General features: G+C 37.2%; 1 protein-coding gene across 3 annotated transcripts in view; it reads right to left on the bottom strand.

The window, feature by feature from the left end:
- myom2b (myomesin 2b) overlaps positions 1-21,955 on the bottom strand; it is a 44,571-nt gene extending 22,616 nt beyond the window's left edge. The window contains exons 1-25 of one of the 3 annotated variants that reach the window (XM_028474962.1): positions 21,830-21,955; positions 19,259-19,362; positions 16,466-16,523; positions 15,214-15,368; positions 15,043-15,129; positions 10,401-10,489; positions 8,673-8,723; positions 8,362-8,526; positions 7,811-7,972; positions 7,529-7,670; positions 6,854-7,053; positions 6,665-6,718; positions 6,451-6,578; positions 6,150-6,333; positions 5,542-5,716; positions 5,338-5,459; positions 5,008-5,195; positions 4,727-4,853; positions 4,423-4,601; positions 2,298-2,412; positions 2,039-2,201; positions 1,842-1,948; positions 870-914; positions 463-599; positions 102-246 (exon numbers count right to left, since the gene is read on the bottom strand). In XM_028474962.1, coding sequence (XP_028330763.1) covers positions 102-246; positions 463-599; positions 870-914; positions 1,842-1,948; positions 2,039-2,201; positions 2,298-2,412; positions 4,423-4,601; positions 4,727-4,853; positions 5,008-5,195; positions 5,338-5,459; positions 5,542-5,716; positions 6,150-6,333; positions 6,451-6,578; positions 6,665-6,718; positions 6,854-7,053; positions 7,529-7,670; positions 7,811-7,972; positions 8,362-8,526; positions 8,673-8,723; positions 10,401-10,489; positions 15,043-15,129; positions 15,214-15,368; positions 16,466-16,523; positions 19,259-19,341 — 3,061 coding nt within the window. In that variant the 5' untranslated portion in view covers positions 19,342-19,362; positions 21,830-21,955. Of the gene's footprint in view, positions 1-101; positions 247-462; positions 600-869; positions 915-1,841; positions 1,949-2,038; positions 2,202-2,297; positions 2,413-4,422; positions 4,602-4,726; positions 4,854-5,007; positions 5,196-5,337; positions 5,460-5,541; positions 5,717-6,149; positions 6,334-6,450; positions 6,579-6,664; positions 6,719-6,853; positions 7,054-7,528; positions 7,671-7,810; positions 7,973-8,361; positions 8,527-8,672; positions 8,724-10,400; positions 10,490-15,042; positions 15,130-15,213; positions 15,369-16,465; positions 16,524-19,258; positions 19,372-21,829 lie in introns of all 3 variants that reach the window. The other 2 variants (XM_028474954.1, XM_028474965.1) reach the window with 2 other exon arrangements.
- Between the last annotated feature and the right edge of the window lie 140 nt (positions 21,956-22,095).

Consider the following 22,095-nt stretch of genomic DNA (forward strand, 5'->3'; position numbering starts at 1 on the left):
GGCAGCACTAATTTGTCTCTGCATGGCGATGAATGATTCTACTGGTTTAGAAACGTATCAGGAGTGCAGTAGATAATGGATCAACAGTGTCACACCCTTACCATTTCCAATCAGAACCAATGAGCTCTGTGCTTTGCCGCCTCCGTCTGTGATCTGGCAGGTAAACGTTCCCTCGTTCTCAACAGTAAAATGGTCCATGATGAACTCAATGATACCTGTAGCGACGTCGTGACCCATCTTGTCTGGCTGCAGAAAATAGCCAAGTAGATTTTCACAGAGGCAAATGATACACTTGATGATAGACTTTGTAACCATGGATACATTTTACACTCTAAATGGGGCTTTTATCTTGCGTCTGATACCTTGTCAGGCCAACAGACGGTTTATTCACCTTAGAGCTGAATTGAATATTTTCAAACACTCCTGTCTGTTTCTTGTTCCTTAAACTACACCATGTCTTACATCAGCTCCAGACAGTTCTTTGTTGTTTGCAAAGAATTTGTAGGTGACTTTGGGGGAAATCTCTTCAGCCTGCAGCCAGAACCTCATTCTGCCTCTCTCCAAAATCTTATAGGCCAACTCAGATTTCAGTGGGATGACTATGAAGGGAAAGGAGAAAAAAAAAGGGGAGACAAGAAGAGAAAAATGATGGTTAGGCAGGTGATGCAAAAGCAGGTAATATTTTTTTTCAATCAAATGAAGAAACATAATATCCCTCAAATGGGAAAGGTTCAAAGGTGTTGAGAAAAACTAAAAAGAGAAACTGGGAGAATTGGTGAAACGGATTAGGATGCAGCAACACCATAAGGGGGAGTAATAAGAAAAAAGGGAGATTGTGAGACATTGACAAGGCAGTCAGAGGTACGTACTTGGGTGTCTGAGCTCATAGCTGAGTGCCAGCATTCTGGCCATTTCTGAAAAAGAACAACAAACCGTTTGTACTCATTCATTTGCAAACAATCAATTAAAACATAGGCTTACTGTAATTCAAGCATGTGGTTGTTTTTTTTTTTTTTTTACAATCGCCCCCATTCAAAATGGACAATTCAGACACTGATCATGAAGAAGGCTCAAAGCTTGTAAGTTTGTGATCCAAAATGTATCAAATAAATTATTTTACCATCAGCTTGTTGGATTATTTAGCCCTTCAGGAATACTTGTGATACAAGTAAAAAGATTAAACTGTATATAGTAAAAGTCAAGAAAATATTGAGAGTTACTGTGCAGTAACTGTGGGCCAAATGGGAAACAATCAGAAATATAGAGCAATGAATAACACATTACAACCCAGCTGCACAGTCGTGCAATAAAGGGGAAAAAAAAAAAACATTTGTGCAACTTTCAGACTGAAAGACTTTTTTGCCAAGGAAAATATCAGAATAATGCACACTGCCAGCTTGGAGATATTATCCCAGCAATGCGCTGTGCTTCTTTTCATCAGATGAGTAATATGATTTTTTTTGTTGCCTCCATATCTTTGTTTTTGTGGCTACTGATCCTTTGCTTTCATCTTTATTTCCTTTCCCTCAGAAACTTTGTTCATCAATACATTTCCCTTGGATTTTTGGTCAGGTCTGTCTTTTTGATGTACTTCTTTGGTTGTTGCTCTATAACTGCTAAAATATTAACAACCACTGCAAGAAAAACATTTACATGAAAATCCCTACCAAAATAAGAATATCGACTCTTAATTTTTAAATAATTTTCTACCTACTGATAAAATAATTTAAAAAGTTGACTCATTATTAAAATGAAAAATAACTAGTTCTAATAGTTTAATAATAGTTTAATATCATTTTTGGTACATATTAAAAGTTTGGAATAAAAATCAAAGCGTATACCTTCATCAGAAATCGTATAGCTAGAAGACACTCCATCTGTGTTAGTGGTCGACACAGAGAACGTTCCGACATCCTCCTTATCTGGATTCTTGAATATCAGCTGAGAGCTGTCATACAACACAGGCACATGAAGTTCATAAGATAACACACAACAGAAAGCGACGTTTAAAAAGACGCAGTGTTGTCTGTGGTCATACATGCTGCCTTCAGTCTTGATCTCAATTCCTTTAGAGAAATCTGTAACTTCTTTATAATCTTTCTTCCACATGAACTGAGAGCCGACGTTCATCTGACAAGCCTCAAATGACAGAATGATGTTGCCTGACTTCTCATCCACCACACAGGACACCTCCTGGGATCCTGAATAACAAAATAAACGTATATTTTGTCTGTTCTATGGCTGAAACGCGACTGAATTATGTTTTTCAAACCTCAAACTGGGCTATTAAATATCACCTGCTATGGCCTTGGCAGTTACAGGGTCAGATGGCATTGAAGCCATTCCGACTCCTGCTGCATTGGCGGCACGCACTCTGAATGCATAGCTCGTGCCAGTCTCCAGACCAGTTACCTAGGAAACAAACATACAAGGTGGGGATGAGAATATTGATATTAGATGTTAAAGTGTACCTCTAGTGACGATGCCAGAAATGGTGTTTTTAGGTAACTTCTTATTAATGTAAACATATTATAGACTTCTGTTTTGCAAGGGTTGATGTACCAGCATTAGAGAGCATACATTTCACAGGGTTTTTTCATAAATTTGGACATCTAAATAATAACAAGAGTATGGGGCACCGTTTGTAAAATTACGCATGCTAAAATTATATATATATATATATATATATATATATATATATATATATATATATATAATATAATGTCATTGTTAAATATACATATAAATGTTAAATCTAAAGGGTGAATCTAAATCTAAATGTTAAATATAAATCTAAATGTTACATCTAAAATCTAAATATCACAAGTGAAACTAAATATTTAGATAATATGCAAATTCACCGGAAGTACCAACATAAAATCTCATTCCGATTTCACATGTGACATTTATATTTAACATTTAAATTTAGATTTAGATTTAAATTTAGATTTAACATTTAAGATTCACATTTAGATTTAACTTTTAGATTTAGATTTAACATTTAGATGTGACATTTAAGATTTACATTTATATTTAACATTTACATTTATATTTAACATTTAGATTTAGATTTTACATTTACGTTTAACATTGACTTGTTTTTACAAGCAAAAAAAAAATCACACATTTCACAAGTATTGCTGTAAATCTGGTCTTGTCGCAAAATGTTGCAAAGAGTTGCTGTGTGTTGTTGCATTGTTGCTAAATGTTGCAACGATTGCTATTGTTGTCAAATTGCCCACAGATTCATCAACTTCTATAAAAAGCAGGCTCATTCACAGTGCTTGGATGGAAAAGGTAAAAAGATCAAACATATTGGTGTTGATAGCAGCTAATGTGTAACGAGTATCAGCGCACCATGAATCAACCCCTTCAAAAGACTTCTCAGCTATTGATTATATTCTACCATAACCAGTAAATCAGTAACAGTCTGATGACTTTTTTGATTAGATGTTTGGTTTTCACGACTACTTCCTTCATCCACTAGATGTCAGTGTCAAACAGATTATTAAGACTTTACCACTGCGTCACCTCTGATCTTGTGACCACAGTATGTCAGGAACCTTGTGCTGCAGGTTATTTTTGGAGCAGTAACAAACAAGATTTTTGAAATGTTTTAAATAATTGTGTCGGCTCTATGTAATACAGGATATACTGTAATTCATAGAGCTGTGAAAACTATGTAGGGAGCAGCAATAACAATCATAGCTACAGCTTATTTTACATGTATGTCCTATTTATGGTGCTCTAACAGTGCTCTAGATTTTTTTTCCACGTGCACTGCATATTTTGTTTCACTGCTAAAAATCTGGTGTAAATGTTCCCCTAAAATATTGCCTTATGTTGTCAACCAAAAATTACACTCCCTATTTTTATTATTCTTTAAAGCACGGCTCCAGTATAACCTGTTCCATCCAAATCTTTCCTTAGTTTAGATCGTCCATGCACAGCCAATAGAATGTGCCAATAAAAGTTACTCCTGTTGTTCTTGTGTCAAAAATGTCTCCACTGGGATTAACTATGATAATGGATATTGAATATATATATATATTTTTCTTCCACCCAGGCCACTTCAGTAACAGCGTTTAGTTTGGAGCGGCAGAGGAATGTTTTTTTATTTATTTATTTTATAATTATTATTACATTATTATACAGGATATTTTATTTATTATATATATATATATATATATATATAAATCAACAAATCAACATTGTTTACAACAACAACAAAAGCAATCTCAGTTTTCATCAAAAGTTTAAATTATCCAACCTGGTTGACTATTATTTATTGCCTACAACTGTAAAAGTATATTTTGTATGACCTTTTTACAGAGAAGTGTCCTTTGTTTCCATCAGTGGACAACATAAGGTCTAAACTGTGTTCAGATGTTTTCACTGACATTTTTTTGATTCCGTCCTCACCTTCATGAAGCGGTGACTGACAGAAGTCTCGTTGGCTCTGGTCCAGTCATTGCTGCCCTTCTTAGCATACTCAACATGATATCCTGTGATTGGTCCAGAGCCTGTGTAGATGGGCTTCTGCCACTCAATCACCAAAGAATCATCCCTCACTTCACAGAAAGTCATGTCATAGGCGGGACCTATACGATATAGAAGATGTCAGGAGGAGGACAGACCTAGGTTTGTTCAAATAGTTACTCACTTTAAGGGCTTTTTTATCTGTCAGAAAACACAAGGAGGAAGAGAGAGAATGACATTTACTGACCCGGTTCTGGCATGTTCCAGGCTTCACACGTGTAATCAGCTGATGGTTTGGAAACTGGCCCAAGGCCAGCCAAGTTGGCAGCGTACACCTGGAACTGATAGACTGCTCCACTTGTCAAGCCCTCCACCTTTCAAAAAAAAAGATGAACTCTTTACCATTTTATCAAATACAATAAGAGACACAATTCTGGGTTTATTGAAGCTAAGTTGCCTACAGAAAAAAGAAAGAAATGCAATCTTGACGTAATTAAGTGCTTCTTTAAAAGAAACCAAAAGCTTTACCTTATAAACTCTTTCTTTGACTGGTGGGATATTGACTTCCCTCCACATGGTGGTACCACTGCGTCTTTTATCCACATAATACTCCTTGATCTCTGCTCCTCCAGAGTGCAAAGGCTTCTTCCAGTTGAGTACCATTGAATGACCATCACAGTTCAGCACCGCAATGTCATAAGGAGCAGAAGGAGTAGCTGAAAAGAAAGTGCTGATGTGTGAATACATTGTTTTCTTCACTCTGTTTAAAGGCATCAGTCTTGAAGGGTGAAGTGAGGCAGACCATTAATATTTTCATTTTAACTGGATTTGTGAGGAAAAAGCAGCAGTAATACTCACTAAGAGCAGCCTTGACAGTAAGTGGTGCAGACTCCTGGGACTCATCACTGAGACCCAGTTCATTGATAGCCTGAACACGAAACATGTAGGATTCTCCTGTGGTCAAACCACTAACCACAAAACTGCGGGAACAGTCGCAAATCACAATTATTTATTTCATGCTTATTTTAAAGAGCATTATTTGTTTATCAGATTAATTCATACCTAGTCTTCTTGTGAGGCTTGTGATTGGCTGAGGTCCAATTTTTGGACCCTAAAACACATTGGTCAATATAGTAACCAATCAGGTTGTTGGGTTCTTTTGGAGCAGACCATTGAATGAGAACAGATGTGTTGGTTTCCCTTGTAGAAATCACCTGACCAGGAGCAGATGGTACGCCTGAGAAAACAAGGAAACAGCTTTGATCAGTTTTACCATGAAGAATCAGAATCAGAATCAGAATCAACTTTATTGACCAAGTAATGTATTGAATACACACGAGGAATTTGTCTTGGTGAAGAATGAGAGAATGATCAAAGTGAACCATGCCAACTTTCAGTTAAACAGTTTTTGATAGGTAACCCTAACCTTGAAAAACCTTGTCTGAATAAACAAAACCTCAACCTAACATACTGTTCAAAAAGAAGACAAAATTAATCCTTCTAGAACTATTACATGGAAGTCAAGTGAAAATTCAAAGGAACCATCAAAGGTGATCAGCAGAACTCCTCTGACAAAGACTGGCAGTTGACAGATAAAAAAATTCCTAAAAAACTTTGAATAAATAAAACCTCAACTTAACATAGTGTTAGATGGAAAACGTTGACCAGACCTTTGAGTTCCAGGGTCTTGATGAGTGCACTCGGCTGAGATGGCTCACTGGTTCCATGGATGTTTGCGGATAAAACCCTGAACCTATATTCTTTTCCCTCAGCCAGGTTGAAGACAGCATAACGAGGAGATCGAATAGGGACCTGGGTGTTGACGCGCTGCCAAGCACCACTGCCTTCCATGGACTATGTAGACAAGGACACACAGATAAGATGTGTATTTAGTGTATAATCTTACCTAATATACTAAGTTTGAAAAAAAAATGGCTCTGTGATATAACCACTGATACAACTCGTGACTACCTTTTCTATGTAGTACCACATAGGAGCCTTGCTGAAATACACTGGAGCTTTCCAACATAAAACCACGTAAGTCCTGTCAATTTCAGAGGCCTCAACTCCTGAAGGGGCGCCTGGGGGCTTTCCATCAGCTGCAGCCATAAAACATTCCCAGAGTTTATAAATGACATTATCAAAACCACACATGCAACACATGAATATTTATAATTATTTTTACCTTCAACTTCATCATAGTAAGACACAATGTCCACGTGCCCACCAAGGTTTTTGGCTACAAAAGAAAAAAAGTTCACTATACAAAAGTCAGCTTGAGATTGATACTAAATGTAGATAGATAGATAGATAGATAGATAGATAGATAGATAGATAGATAGATAGATAGATAGATTGATAGAGTTAAACCAACCATGGAGTCTCTCAAACTCAGTGGGGTCCAGTGCAGCGATGGGATCGGACATGCGGGATGGTTTACTGATTCCATGCGAGTTGACAGCTCTGACTCTGAAGTAGTATGAGTGTCCCTCAAAGAGTCCAGACACTGGGTATTTACAGATCTTTATGGGGTGGTCATTGCACTGACTCCAGTTCTCAGTTCCCACCTCACACCTGAGGTACGAAAATGTATTATGAGGTAAAGAAAACTTAAAGTGTATTTTGTAAAATGCTATCAATATACACATTTATTTTTGTAAACATGCAACAGTCTGAAGTTTTTTGTATGTTACAAGTAGTTTCAATCTGATAACCTAGATTAAAATGAAAAATGATTTTTTTGCTGGGTTACTAACCTTTACATTATAGACATTCCCAGTTTAAGAGGATGTTTTTGATCATTTGGTCAACTACACAATAAGTTGGTCAGCAAAAACAAAAGTACTAAAATGTAAAAAGGTGCTTGATTATGTCCTACATGGCTGACATAGAACAATGCAAAGAAAATACACTAAAACTCATAAACAGTGCTGGGACTGAAACCAACCTGATAACAGACAGAAATCGGTTAATTCAATAATTTTGGCTGCTTTGGCGGTCTTTGTTTTTGTTTTGTTTTTTTGGTGATGTGTGTTGCAGTAAATCCTACTTGTCCACAAAATATCCCAGTATTGGACCTTCTGTAGTTGTATTAGGAGGCTTCCATGACACAATAACATAGTCTCTATTGGCGTCATGGATCTTGATATCCATAGGAGCACCAGGTGCAGCTGGCACTGGGGCAGGTCCGTCTGAACAACAGGAACATATGAAGCAAACGATGTTTAGAAAAAAAACTGCACATTTTTAAACAGGCAATAAATAGTATTAAATAGTGCGTGCTCTATGAAGTCTGTCAAAAATCCTGGCTATGTTTTATCATCCATCTCACCTGCAACCGACACAAATGCACTGTGCTCTGCAGTGCCTCCCTTTGTCACCATCCGAAGGGTATAGACTCCTTCATCGTCTTTGTAGAGGTTTGGAAGGCTCAGTGTGGAGAATCCTCTGCCAGTTTCAATCTTCACCCACTTGGAGTCAGACAAGCGAATGTCTAGAATTAAAAAGGATGAAATCATATCACCTTGTATTTTATATTTCAAATGCTTTTATTTAGAAATTTCATGACTAGGGTTATTTGACAAGCCTTTAAAAAGTACAGGTATATATATATGTACTTTTTAATTCTTTCTGACACACTCATCAAAGCAAGCACCTAATGAAAAGGGAATATATATTACAAGTGCTTGGCTAACGATTTTCAATATAAGTAATTGATAATTAAAATAGTCTCCCTAACATTTTTTCCTTTTCCTGTGCAGTGCCTCTGGCTGTGTGTCTTGATGATTGGCTCTACCAGTCATCATTACAGCCAGGAAGCATTACTAATGATTAGAGGGTAATCACGTACTTTGTCATAAACTGCTGCTTTATAACTATTACCGTCTCTGTACCACTGTGCCTCAGGCTGCAGGTTGGCCAGGTTGGGGCTCAGAGTCATGGAGGCAGACAGAGTTGCAGAATCTCCTTCTGTAGCAAAAACTGGACCAAACTTTTCCACAAAAGTGATGCAAATTTTTGTGTAGTGTATCTGTGGAAGCATAGCAGCTGGGAATAAAAAAAAAAAAAACAGTGACAAATCAAATATGGATAAAGTGTAACATAAGTTACAGTAAAGGTAAATACACACGTATTTTAGACATAAACTGTTTAGGGTAAAAGTGGAGGCGAAATCTGATAACAAGACAATCTACCTGTAAAAGGCAACCAAGCGTAGGGACAGGTCTCCTCCTCCTGCCTGTATCCTGCACGAAAGATACATTGGTCATGTCATCAAACAAACTAGATGTATTATTGATGCTTTAGACCACTGCATGCATGTGACAGATGTATCCCTCTTCTAACACACCTCACTGTATATTTTGTGTCATCATGCAACTCTGTTCAAAGCCTCATCCATGTTTTTACTACCTGGTGTGATATGGTTAACAATGGCTTATAGTGAAAAAAAAATTTTCAAAAAAAGAAGGCAAGATGTCAAAGGAGTAAAAGGTTGGCTAGTCAAATGACATTTGGTGCAAAATGTGGGTAGCTCCTGGGATGAATTGTTGAGTATTTTCAGTTCCTTTCACTGTGCTAGTGAACGCCAACATTGTTGTGTGCTTTATGTTAGGAGTGGGGCAACATTCAAAGCTCACAAGACACAACGATATACGATACTGGGCTCACAATACTGATACTGGATGATATTTTTGGGAAGGAAAAAAAAGCAAAAAATAACCATTAAATAGCCATGCTTTTAATTGACATTAACTCTGCTTACATATACTTTGGGTATAACCTTTTCAGCTCAACTGATTATAAAAAATAAAGTAAACGGTAACTTAAATAAGACCAATTTTTCCCATATACAATGCAAAAAGTGCAAATAGAACACAAAAACAGAGACTGACAATTAATGCCTGTCTAAAATTGAAACCAAATCATGTCATAGCATGTTCATTCTTATCTTTTGCAGGAACTTGGACATTTTATCTGGAAGAATTGGTCTTTTTTCCAGAATATTAGCCAATTGCTGCCATTACTACAGTATGTGTCCTACAACTGAAAAGACACTCGATTTGGACGGATGTTACTGTAGCTGTGTTTTCATTGCCCTTGGAAATGCACAAAATCAAAATAGCGAAATAAAAACTGGTGATGGAAACACCTGAAAAAACACTTGCTAAAAAGTTTTCACGCTTTCATGATGAGATTTCTCGGGAGTTACAAGGCTCCTGTCCAAAACAACCTTCAATGGAAACATTCAAAGCGTGATTATACTTTATCGACATTTAGAAATATCACTTTTATTTTGCAAAAATCTGTAATGGAAACCCAGCTAGTGATAACAGATGTTCCACCCACGCAATATCGCAATACCACAAGTACCATCAACGCTATATCTCCTTGTGACATTGAAATATCGTCCCACCCTTACTTCAGTGATATTCCGCAGAGGGATGCAGGTTCTCAGCAAGCTGTAGTTAAACACCGGTTTGTTCGTTTTTCATGATTCTGTTAGCATTCTAAGACATGTGTTGTGCTTTAGACTGAATAACCATTTGGATAATGATGCCTTTGTATTTTCTTGTCTTCTTCTGGTCACATGTTAGAGATGTGTCAATTATACCATGGACAAAGTCTTGCCAGGTTTGAGGTGCGCTTTCTGTTTTGTGTTTCTCTGATGTCAAATTGTCAAAATTATCACAAAAAACTGTCATATCTATATTATTTTAGGCCTAGCCCACACATACAATAGATGTGTTTGTAGAATATACACCTGTGCTAGGTTTGTAATACAGCAAGATCCCAATGTCATATATTTCAAGCCATAAAGACATCATCTCTATTGTTATTGTCACTCGGGAAATCTAATCATTTACAAGGTCAGAAGGAAACTGTTGACATGCCATATTATCGCTCTAACCAAAACAACTTACTCTTGACAATAACAGACGCCTGACAAGAAGCTTGTCCATGGATGTTGGAGGCCACAGCTGTGTACTGGGCAGTGTCGTCAGTCGAGCACCTGTTAAGAAGAATTCAAACAGGCTTTATTACAGATTTCTCTTGGATCATTTTAGGATTCCTCATGACTGTTTATTTCAGAATAAAGCCATTATTAATGTTTGATGTTGTCTCTGAAAAGATGAAAGATGCATACAAACCAGGCACGCTGCGTATTTACAAGGATCAGCTGTGACAGGCCCAACTGTACACCACTGAATAAATGCCAGAGCATATTTACTCTAACAAGGTGTATTAAGCCAAGATACAAATAAACACATATGTAACCCTTCATTGCTTTATGTTCCATGGGATTATCATCGGCAGTGATTAAAGCCCCAGGCCTAGTTACAAGTGAAGCCACTCAGGGAGTACCACCTGTAATGGAAAACCAGGGGTTTCCCAACATTTAGCTAAGAATTTTATGGCGTAGGCTGGGCAGAAATAGTAAGCCCTGAGGAATATTACTATTTACATTAGACCTGAAGACAAAGATCCACAATATGTGCTTGATGGTGACATAAAAGCAGAATGTACTGACCCTTTTCATGTGAGATCTGCTGAAAAAATTGCATGAACATATTGAAATAGAGTGATAATGTGTCACCTCCCCTACAGTGCTATTTTTATTAGCTATTACAGCTCCATTAAAACAAATTCCCAGTGGCAAACTGAGGAAACAGGATACTACAGTTGTTTACAATCAGATGTTAAACCAGATTCAGGGTAGACTATATTTGGTCCAACTGATTTTAAAGACATAGAAAGGTAACAGTTTCCATTTGTTTTAGTGGCAATATGAATGAGAGACTTAAAGGACAGGATTCGAGGAAAAATAAATAGCGCTCTAAACCAAAGAAAATGAGCCCACACATATTTCTACCTATTGCCTTGAAAAGTTTGTGTGATACATTTTGTACTGCTTTTCGGAGTCACATTTTCCCGCCCAGTTCTTTGGACGTGGAGTCAAATGACGCTGGTGCGTGTTCACGACGACGTGGAGGTTATTTTGCAGTCACGTAACTAATACGCATTTGGGTGCCATGTCAAACCATGATGAACTTCATCTGAGTTCAACCAAATAACAGCGCAATTATTGCTTCAGCAAAATGGATGTTCAGAATAAAAATGAGAAGAAGCCTTAGAGAGAGAAACTCAACAAGTACGCCAGAGACCGGTATTTAGAGAAGCTTACCTCAATTAGCAATGTAGCTCCATATGAGTTAGCAGCCAAGGCATGGACAACCGACCACCAACAACAAATATGGTCATAATCTTGTTAATGGGGTCAGTGCCTATACATTTGTGTTATTTTTATGTAATTTGTTGTATTTAATATGGCTTTAACTGACTAATAAATTTTGGGTTTTTGCAAGCCTTTCTTCACTGTCTGTGCCGTAGTTTAATGGAAAAATGCCTAATGGAGAGCAAAAGGAAACTCAGGTTTGTGGCTTTAAATAATCTTGTGACACAACATGATTTTAGCCATTTGTGTGTTTATTGGAGGCAACAGTGTCAAACTACTTACAAAGAGTTGGGCACAGATTTATTCATGCACAACACATTGTAGCCACTTTAAATAAAAGGGTGACATCCTCTCCTTCACATTACAGTATGAGAGAGATTGGCACTGTACCAGACAATATCTTATAATCCTGGCACACATATCCGATCAGCCTTTCTACGTGTATTCTCAGATGAGCAATTTTCCTGGTTTTCTCCACATTTTTTGCATCCAGCTCAGACATGCCTTTATAGTAAAAGTTGGTATTTTAACCTCTGCACACAACATTCCAACATTTTCTTGAATATCAAAACCCCTGTCAGCCAAAACAATGTCCCCTGGCAACAATTTGTCCAGAAATCCACTATTCAGGGTCGTATGTTTGTCACTTGTACATAAAGTGACAGACTCCAACACCAACAATATTTCTATGAACGTTTGATGATCTGGCAGTCCTGTGTAGCACCTCACTTTATCATCGTCAGCTACAGAAAAAAAAGCAGTCAATTTTCCTCTGTTAAGATGCTGCCTCAGCTCTCAATTTATTGAGAGCTGAACGGATTCTTGCTGAACAGTAACATCAGCAGACATCTCAGCCTCGTCCAAGATATGATGGCCACAAACGTCTCCATCCTGCTCGGCCACCGTCTCAGGCTCCTGCTGCATGCTGTTCCTTAGCTGCTCATGTTTACATCGTCTTTCAGAGCGTCACACTGTCAGTTGGTTTGACGTCAGTGTGTCCCAGATGTAGGGATGAATGGAGACCAATCAGCATCACTCTCCATCATTTCATAAGCTGGCTGACCTGCAATCACATTATGAGATGATAATACAAACTTTGTTATGTCAGGAATACAGTGTTCTCTACATCTATCTATCTATCTATCTATCTATCTATCTATCTATCTATCTATCTATCTATCTATCTATCTATCTATCTATCTATCTATCTATCTATCTGTCTGTCTGTCTGTCTGTCTGTCTGTCTGTCTGTCTGTCTGTCTGTCTGTCTGTCTATCTACCCATTTATCCATCTATTTATTTATCTATCTATGTATTTATCTATTTATCGATTGGTGTATTTATTTGTCTGTGTATTTATTTTTCTATCTATGTATTTATCTTTTTATCCATCAATGTAAATATGTATTTATATATTTATATATTAATTAATTTATTTTTTTATTTTTTTATCTTTTTATTTATCTGTCTGTCTATCTCTATGTATGTTGACTTTGATTCTGGCTTTATCTTAGTTACGTCTTTTGTCCTTGTTTACTAAATAGGTAGATCCTGGTTCAGTTTTGACTTATTGCTAGTTTTTAGTTCTAATTTAGACCACATTGGGTCAAGTTGTGTTGAGGACCTTGTTACAGTTATTATTCATTCATATATTTAATAGCAACAACACAAACTTTATTATGGCATATATAATGTCATACTACGTAAAGTACATCATGTTCACTGTAGTATCACAGACCAAAGGGGGGGGAAAAACATGCTTACTACCAACTTACCTTTATGAAAATGCCGGGAACAAACTCTCATGTTTGCAGATATTTGATGGAATGTAATTTCCTTGTGCCTGACAGCCGCAACTCAGGCTAATCACCGTCTTCTGGTTTTCTTCCATTTGCTGACCGCGGTCTTTCCTATAGAAATCTGAAAAACCTTATTCCAGAGTATCCCGTTTTATGAGAACAGCCATTTACACACCACCAACAAGCTATTTAAATTAATGTTTTGAAAAAATAGAAAGTATGATTTAGGTTAAACCACTTTGTCACAGTTGGGCAGCTGTAGCAAAGAGGCACGCGATTGTTGTTATCCTCCAACAAGGTACTCGATCCCCGCAATACACCAGGCGTGATGCCACGTACAGAAGAGCCATTACCCGGAATTAAAAAAGAATGAGAAAAAGACGGCTTGGAGACAAGCACAGTGGATTAAACTATTGTTTGGTTCCACAGATGAATGCAGAGGCATGTGCACAGGTCTTGCAGTGAACAGTCAATGAACTGCGAGTAAATAAATAACCGTGTCACAGTTGGAGTACGGATCGGCCTGCATTGTCTTGTCCGAGTCCGACCAGACAATGAAAACCTAATTTTTTAAATCCTGCCCTGTACTCCTAAGTTCTCAGCCATCTTGGCCCAAATTGGTGACAAACAGATTCAAGAGATTAATCCTTAAAGTCTATCACTGTCTATTTTTTAAAGTATGAATAACACCTTGAAAACCCTTTCTTAGTAGCTGCTGTTTTGACAGTTCCAACAAGGTGTTTATTCTGTTGGTGTATAACCGACGATGGGAATCCTGTGATGAGATCTAAGGAATGAGAGATTACTAAAAAAAAAAAATAAAAGAAGATCCAAATGCATCACGTAACACTGAGGTCACCCTTTGAACAGCTAAGCTTTCTAAGACTGGAAGGAGTGTGGGGGTGTGCTCATGGTCACCTGACTCAAACAATATCACAGAACCACACTCTTTTGTCAACTGCAGGTATGCTATAGAAAGTTTTTTTAAGAAACACAAGATTTTTATCAAGAAAATGTCACAAACAGTTGCAATATATGCAATGAAACATTTCCATATTTCAAGAGTCTGATTAGAAAACGTAACTTGAATATGCAGCTACAAATTGAATACTAGATTGACACAGAATTCCTCAAAATGATGTCATAAATTGTTACTTTTCTTTTTCTATCACTGGACAAAAATCATCTATGGGGAAACATTTCATATATATATATATATATGTATTTTTTTTTTAGCCATTACTGATTTTTTTTGTTGTTGTCTAAGAACAGATTCTCACTCTGGCACTTTGGTCAAATATTTATGGTTCAAATTTTAAATGTGATCAATATTTGGAAATACATTATAATTACAAGGTTGCTATATCTTTGTCATATTTAAGTAACATACTTTCAAAGATGAACGTAATGTCACAAATTGTTCTTCTGAGTAAAACTACACTGACTTTTACATTATATATTGAGGAAGTTGGTTCAAAATTTGTAGCAATTATTCAAAGTTTAAATCACAAAATCACTAACGTGCATTACCTTGGAATCTCCAGGGAATGGCTTCCACCTTTGGTTTCAACTAAATACTTTCCAGAAGACAAGTTCAGAGCCACACCTTCTTTGTACCTAATAAAATATAGGAAAATGTATCTTAAATTCTGTAAAGTTAAATGACACTATTGAAAACACAAGGTATCAGTTTATACTTACCATTTCACAACAGGCAGTGGGAATCCTTCAACCGTGCAGAATAATTTAACTGGAGTGTTTTCAAACACGGTGTGAGATCTGAGTCTGACCAGGAAGCCTGGTCCTCTGATCATGGGCTCCTCGTGCACATATTTATCCAGCTTCTTTGCACTTATCTACACAAATAAACATGTATACGGATAAATCACTAGTTGGTTCTCTCACATCCAAAGTGTACCCCTCGAAGATAAAAAAGAATTTCTCATTTTACATACAATGTCTGTCGACTTTGTATTAACGTACATGTAATCTAGAGCAGTGGTTCCCAACCAGGGGTACGTGTACCCCGAGGGGTATTTGAGCACATTGCAGTGGGTACTTTGAAACATTGATGAATCTATTTCCAACCTGATGAGTCATTTTTAAGCCTATTTCAGACACTGTGCATGCTGATCCAACATCTTTTCCACCTGTTGACAATAAACGGCATTAATGGAATAAACAATATTGTGGCCTTAATATTCTACTAAATTGTTACTAACATGTTATGCACATTACTAAAAATGGAGGTAAATATCTTCTCTGATATACAATAATTGTAATTCACAAAATTGATATTTAGTGTGCGTGATTCAGATGCGTGATTACGTGTTGTTTTGTTTCCGGTGTCACGGTCTGAGTTTACCTCGTACTGAGATCGATTATGAGCATATATGCACATGCGCGCGACGCATGTTTATTTACTTTTGGCAAAGAATGGAGTCTGTTTTGGGTCCCGGGCCAGCAAAACCTTATCGGCCCGTAACATACGGCAACACAAAGAGAATGAGCAATATCGGAAGCAAATGGTAGATCATGTCGTGCTTTGCACTGTGAATCTTTTCTTTTTTTTTCTGTTTGTAGCCTTCTATTGAATGCAGCTGGCTAGCGCTAGCAGTAACACAGCACCGAGCTGTGGTCTAAAGCCTGCAAAGTTGTTTTAACATCAACTCACACACTGTTTCGCATTTTCAGATGTCTGTAAATTTCAGCAAAATCTCAGGCTTTGGTTATCCTGTGCAAATGCTCAACATAAAAAGCAGACAATGAGGGGGTCATTTATTTATTAGATGTGGTCCGTACGTAAAACTAATCCTGTGCGAATGGTGCTTAGGTTAAGATGTTTTAACTTTGTTTGTGTTTACCCCACTTGATATTTTCATTTAGATAACATTTTTCTTCATTTCAAAACCAAAAAAAAAGAACTTATATGTAGAAATGGATGATGTCTTACCATTTCCTGGATGTGAATTCTTGTTTTGTGTTCGTATCTGTCCTCCATCTGCTCAGAGCTACAAATAAACAACAAAATTGTTTCACTTGGAAATATTGCCATTGTTTTCTAATACTAGTACTAAGAATTTAATGAATTGTTTGATATTAGGGTTAGACTATCAGCAATTTAATTAAAACTGTAAATATGTGTCTTAGGGTTATACATTGGGATGCACAATGTGACGACTGTGACTCGATTTATTTTATTTTGGTATTAAGAATGTTCAGATGGTAAATGAAGCAATATCACATAAGAGGGAGTGATCCAGTGTGATGTTGCTTTTATACAGCAGCTCTAGAAGTGCATTTTTATTAGTCATCAGTAAGAAGTGACAAGAGATTATGATTTGTTTGTTTATTTAATCGTTCGGCTCAGCCAACAAAAATAGTTCCACAAATGGAGAGCACACAGTGTACTACGGTGTGTTGCCCAGGATGTATCAGTAATTAAAGCTATTTAGACCATCTGTACAGTGGAGGGATATGATCCGGTGCTGTTGTTACTCTATATCAGCACTCATGGAATGGCTGCTGCCCAATCAAATTACTTGGTCGGAATTAACTGTCATATAATAAGCTTTAAATAGTCATTACACAGGTGTTGCCGTGGTTGTGTAATTGTCTCGTTGCTACCATCCCAAAAAGGACAATGCCTATCATTGGCTTTAGGTATTTTCCCACCAATAACCCAAATAGATTAAGGGTTAAATGCTGTGTCTGTGTTTTTCTTGTCCATTCTCTTTCCTCTTCTGTAATCTTTTTAGGTGCAACACTTCCTGCATCGCATCCTAGTGCAATGCACTGCATGAAAACAGAAAAGGCAGAGGGCAGGAAACAGTATGTCATCTAACATGCAACGATATATTTCAGCAAGAAGCTCAAATGTGCAGTGGGTACTAATGATGGTAGAAAAGAGCACTGACTGTTTATTTTCCTAATATGTATAATCTGTTCATTGGTACTTTTGCACAGTCAGGTTTAAACGAGTAGACGAGTAAACAGACTTATAAGGAAGTATTTGTGACACCATCGCCTACAGTTTGGTTTTGTTCTTGTTTCATTTTGACACTTCCTGTTTCTGACTTTCAGGCTGCTTCAAGCTTTCAATCAGCCTCATCAGTTTCACCTGTGTCCCAAACTGTCACAGATATCACTATTTATCCCCAGTCTAATAATCTCTGCTCCCTTAGTTTCTGTTTGCCAGATTATCTGTGTTTGTTCTTGTGCAGTGATCCAGAGTTACTCCAAGTGCTTATCAGTCTGCTAGGTACTCATCGGATGTTTGCCTCTTGTAGCTCTGCCTACCTGTACCTAAAGTGTGTACCCAATCCTTTTTGGAAGCGATTACAAACTCTGCCTCTGTGGTACTGCATTGGAGTCCTTTTCAGTTGGTCCAGTTTTACAGGCAGTATTAGAGAGAAATCCAATTTGACACACAAAATAAATGTATTCCTGCCTGGCTAACGAAATGCAAGAAGAAGTGCAATGGACCTTAAATCTAGCTGTCAACACACACCCATGACCAGTTCCTGTGTGATGGCAGCACCATTTAGAACAACGAAGAGCCAGATGAAAAAAGATTAAAAAAAATAGAAAAAAAATAGAAAAGAAAAACTTAGGGACAACACATAAATTTGGCCCACTTGAAAAAGCTTGCTTTTTCTCTCTAACTCATCATCTTCCTTTATTGTTACTCTCTGTTTGTTCTCCTTTCACATATGTATAGCTGACTCATGTTTCTTGTTATTTGTCTTGGAGACAGTGCAACAAAGAAAATAAATGTTGAAGTTGAAAGCTGACATCATTTAGATGCCAGGAACTTGAGCGTAACTCACTGAAATGTATACACAAACTGGAAGCACATACACCAGAATGTAAAGAGGAACTTACAGTAAATTTCAATTTTTATCTTAGTGTTTCATTTTTCTACAATCTCTTTTTTTCACTTTTATAAAATGAAGTGTGGAGAAAAACAATTAATACAACTTTTGAGGTAAAATAATTCCTGATTGTTTCCTTGCAGGAAACACTTTCTACTTAAAACATTAAGAAGAAATCTGACTCTACACAAGCCAGAGTGCTGCCACGAAAAACCAGCATCTGTCACAGAGCTTTATGCAAATGAAGAGATCTTCATTTGCTTTGGTTAGATGTGGTTAGAAAAAAATAAAAGATTAGCAACAGTTAGTGTGTCCATGATGTAAAAAAGAATTGTTGGTGAGTAGTAAAAGAAACATGGCAGACTGAGTACTTCTTGGTGGCAGTATTAAGACTCTGCCCATTAAAAAACACAAAGAGGGACACAAACACACACACACACACACACACACACACACACACACACACACACACACACACACACACAAGTTGTTTTACTCAAGGTTATGATTAATATTTTTTTTTTTAAAATGGGGGGAAAATGGGGTGCTAACTACTGTTTCTGCAGTCAAATTGCATTTCTTTATCTTAATATTAGTACAAAGCAAAGGTAATGCAGCTTGAACATTAAATAGTACAAGCTAAAACAAAAAAAAATTCGGGTGAATGACCAAAAACATGAGAATAAATCATGTTTTTATTCATGTTTTGGTAGTATCAGGTTTAGTTTTGTTTAAAGCTAAGTTAATGTTTTATTCCGTGTTGGATTAATTTGACAAAAACTCTTAGTAGTAGCAGCGAAGCTTGCTTCTAAATACTGTTAGCAATGATGGTTGTTAGCATTAGATGGCTAGAAATAGAGAAGGTCCTGTACCTGGAGTACTCCTTAACCACATATTTGCTCTGTTTGTGGTGATATTCATGGTCGTAACTTCCTCGTTTCAGCCACTCTGACATGATGACACTGAAGATACTGACCTGCTGGACCAGTGGCACAAACACACACCAGCACAACATGGTAACGAAACAATGATCACATAGAAATACGAGCAGGAACACACACTGCCTAACAAACACTGACAAACGTCACAACAGTGGAAGACTTTAAGAGAGTTTCCTGGAGTGAAGTAAGATTGGAAGGAAGATCATCAAAGAGAAAGAAGTGATGCCAAACACAAGATACATCAAAGATAATATGACAAACACACACACATAGAGACACACACTAACCCAAACCCTGTAAAATGACAAGGTGACACTACAGTGATTTAAAAGCACAAGCACTTCAGGCACACGTGTACAAAAGTGTAAACAGACTACTGTGGACAGGCATTGCGCATATACAGCATGTGATATTATATAGAGAACTCTCATCAATTAACATAACAGCACTAACAGCTTTGATATTGAACAATTACTCTTCAGTGAAATAACCATTTGGAATTTGTGCGTGAAGCCGCAATACAGCATAAAAAACGACGACAACAATCACGATGGAGCATTGAAACAAAAAAATCCCAGAGCATCTAATAAAGCCATACTAAGCATTTGATCATTTTCAAACTTCAAATCCAATGACATGTTTTGTACAGCTTCATAAAAGGGAGTTGTTTCTTCCCACTGTCGCTAAATGCTTGTTTATGTGGACCTTGTTGGGTTTTTTTCTTTCTTATTATGAATTTTATATTTTGATAAGCGCATTGAGATGACTTTGTTGTAATGTGCGCTATACGGATAAATTTCAATTGAATTGAATTATCAAAAAGTCTGATGAGAGCATGTGTGCAGTCGTCTTGCATCACACATTTACAGTTGTGTTTAATTGCCTTGCATCATCTCATGGTCATCAGAGTCAAGCAATAATAAGGTCAGATGAAACATGAAGCAATATTCCACCAGCTGCACTTTACGCTGAGGACGTGCTGCTCGGGATTAGACACAGTATTCTGTTTCCACTTTAACTTTTTCCTTCAAAATAAAATCACAAAGAAAGATTTTGTTTGAACGTATGCGCAAACATTAAAAAAACAGTGTTGGGGCAATAATTCATAGAGCACTTTAACTTCACGAGACTTATTGTTTTGAGTTTAAAATCTATCTATAAAAGCAAAAAAGGTCTGCGTGAGTGTGCGTGAGTGCGTGCGTGCGTGCATGCGCGTGTGTGTTTGTGGAGCAAATATCTCCTCGGCACGATCACTGATTGACCTGAAACTTTGTCAACGGCTTCCAAATGTCCAGAGTGTGTGCATCTGTAATTTTGGAGTAATTTGGTCAATCCAAAAGCAATTTAAAATCAATTTGAAATGACCAACCCACACTGTGGAACTCCTGTCAAACATTGTTTTAGAACACTGATGATGTCATCAACAGTGATGTCATCAAAGTTCAATCAGAATGTTCCAATCGATGATGTCATCAACAGTGATGGCATCGGTGTTCCAGAAATGTTGAAACTGATGATGTCATCAACAGTGACTTCATCATCAGTATTCTATTCTGCTAATGCTAACGCTAATGCAGTGCGACGCTGTATGTCTGTACACGATAACTTGAAAAGTTATGAACGAATTTTGATGAAATTGTCAGGAAATGTTGACAATGGGTCAAGGAACAGCTGATTAAATTTTGGTGATGTTCTGGCTACCAAAATAATATATATATATCATTCATTTTCCCATCCACACTGTGGAACTCCTGTTAATGTCAATATAAATACATACCTCCAACGGCCACTGTACTAGTTAAAAAAAAAAAAGAAATAGTGGAGATCGAAAATAGCTTTACTGTCCTTCCTGCCTGGATTTTTGCACAGGATTCTGTAACAGCACACGCATCTGTCATTGACGCTCAACTCAAGCCTCTGAGATGTAACAGTAAATATCTGCCTTCACCAAACAGCCATTCAAATGTAATGCCACGAAATCCAAAAACTGCTGGGCAGTGATGACAATGATAACACCCACAACAACATTGATATAATTTATGTTAAAAAGCAATCAAATGCAAGTATCAGCCGAACATAAAACCAATATATCATCAGACTTGAAAGTGCATGCAGGGAAATCTGTAAAAAAAAAAAAACACCTTAAAACTCAATTTACTGTCAGTTACTTGAAACCAATCAGTGTTGTTCTGATCAACAGTCGGTATTATGACAAATGACTGATTGGCTAATAATAGCTAATGGCTAATAAATCTTGGTCACTCATTTATCTAAATTGAGTAACTCAGCATCCCTAATGAATAATAGAGTCTATCAGTAATGAGGAAGTATAATTATCTGCAGTTTAGAGCAGTCAATCATCTCCACTGGTCCCCTTGCTATAACTCCAGCCCTGCTCTCATCTGCTGCTCTTCATTTATAAACACCAGAAAACAAAAGTGAACAGGCAATAGGACGGAGAAGACATTAGCATAAAACAGGATTTAAAATGATGTTTCTTACCACTTGAGATTTCCTATGCAGCAACTTTGGTTGTCAGCCTGGATCCACAGGGAGTCGGCCTGAACCAAGCAGCGGGAAGGCCAAACCTCCACCAGTCCTCCACCTGCCTCTCCTTGAGGCCTTATAAGGAAAGAGCTGCCTATATATAACTAGTATCCTTCAAGTCTTGTTGCCACTACAGCTAGAAATATATTTGTTGAACTGGTTTTTATTCATTTAAATTAAGTACTAGTCTCATTTTCTGTGGCATAATACTCTGACACAAC

This window comes from Gouania willdenowi, chromosome 3 (assembly GCF_900634775.1).
Source record: "Gouania willdenowi chromosome 3, fGouWil2.1, whole genome shotgun sequence".
Taxonomy (NCBI): domain Eukaryota; kingdom Metazoa; phylum Chordata; class Actinopteri; order Blenniiformes; family Gobiesocidae; genus Gouania; species Gouania willdenowi.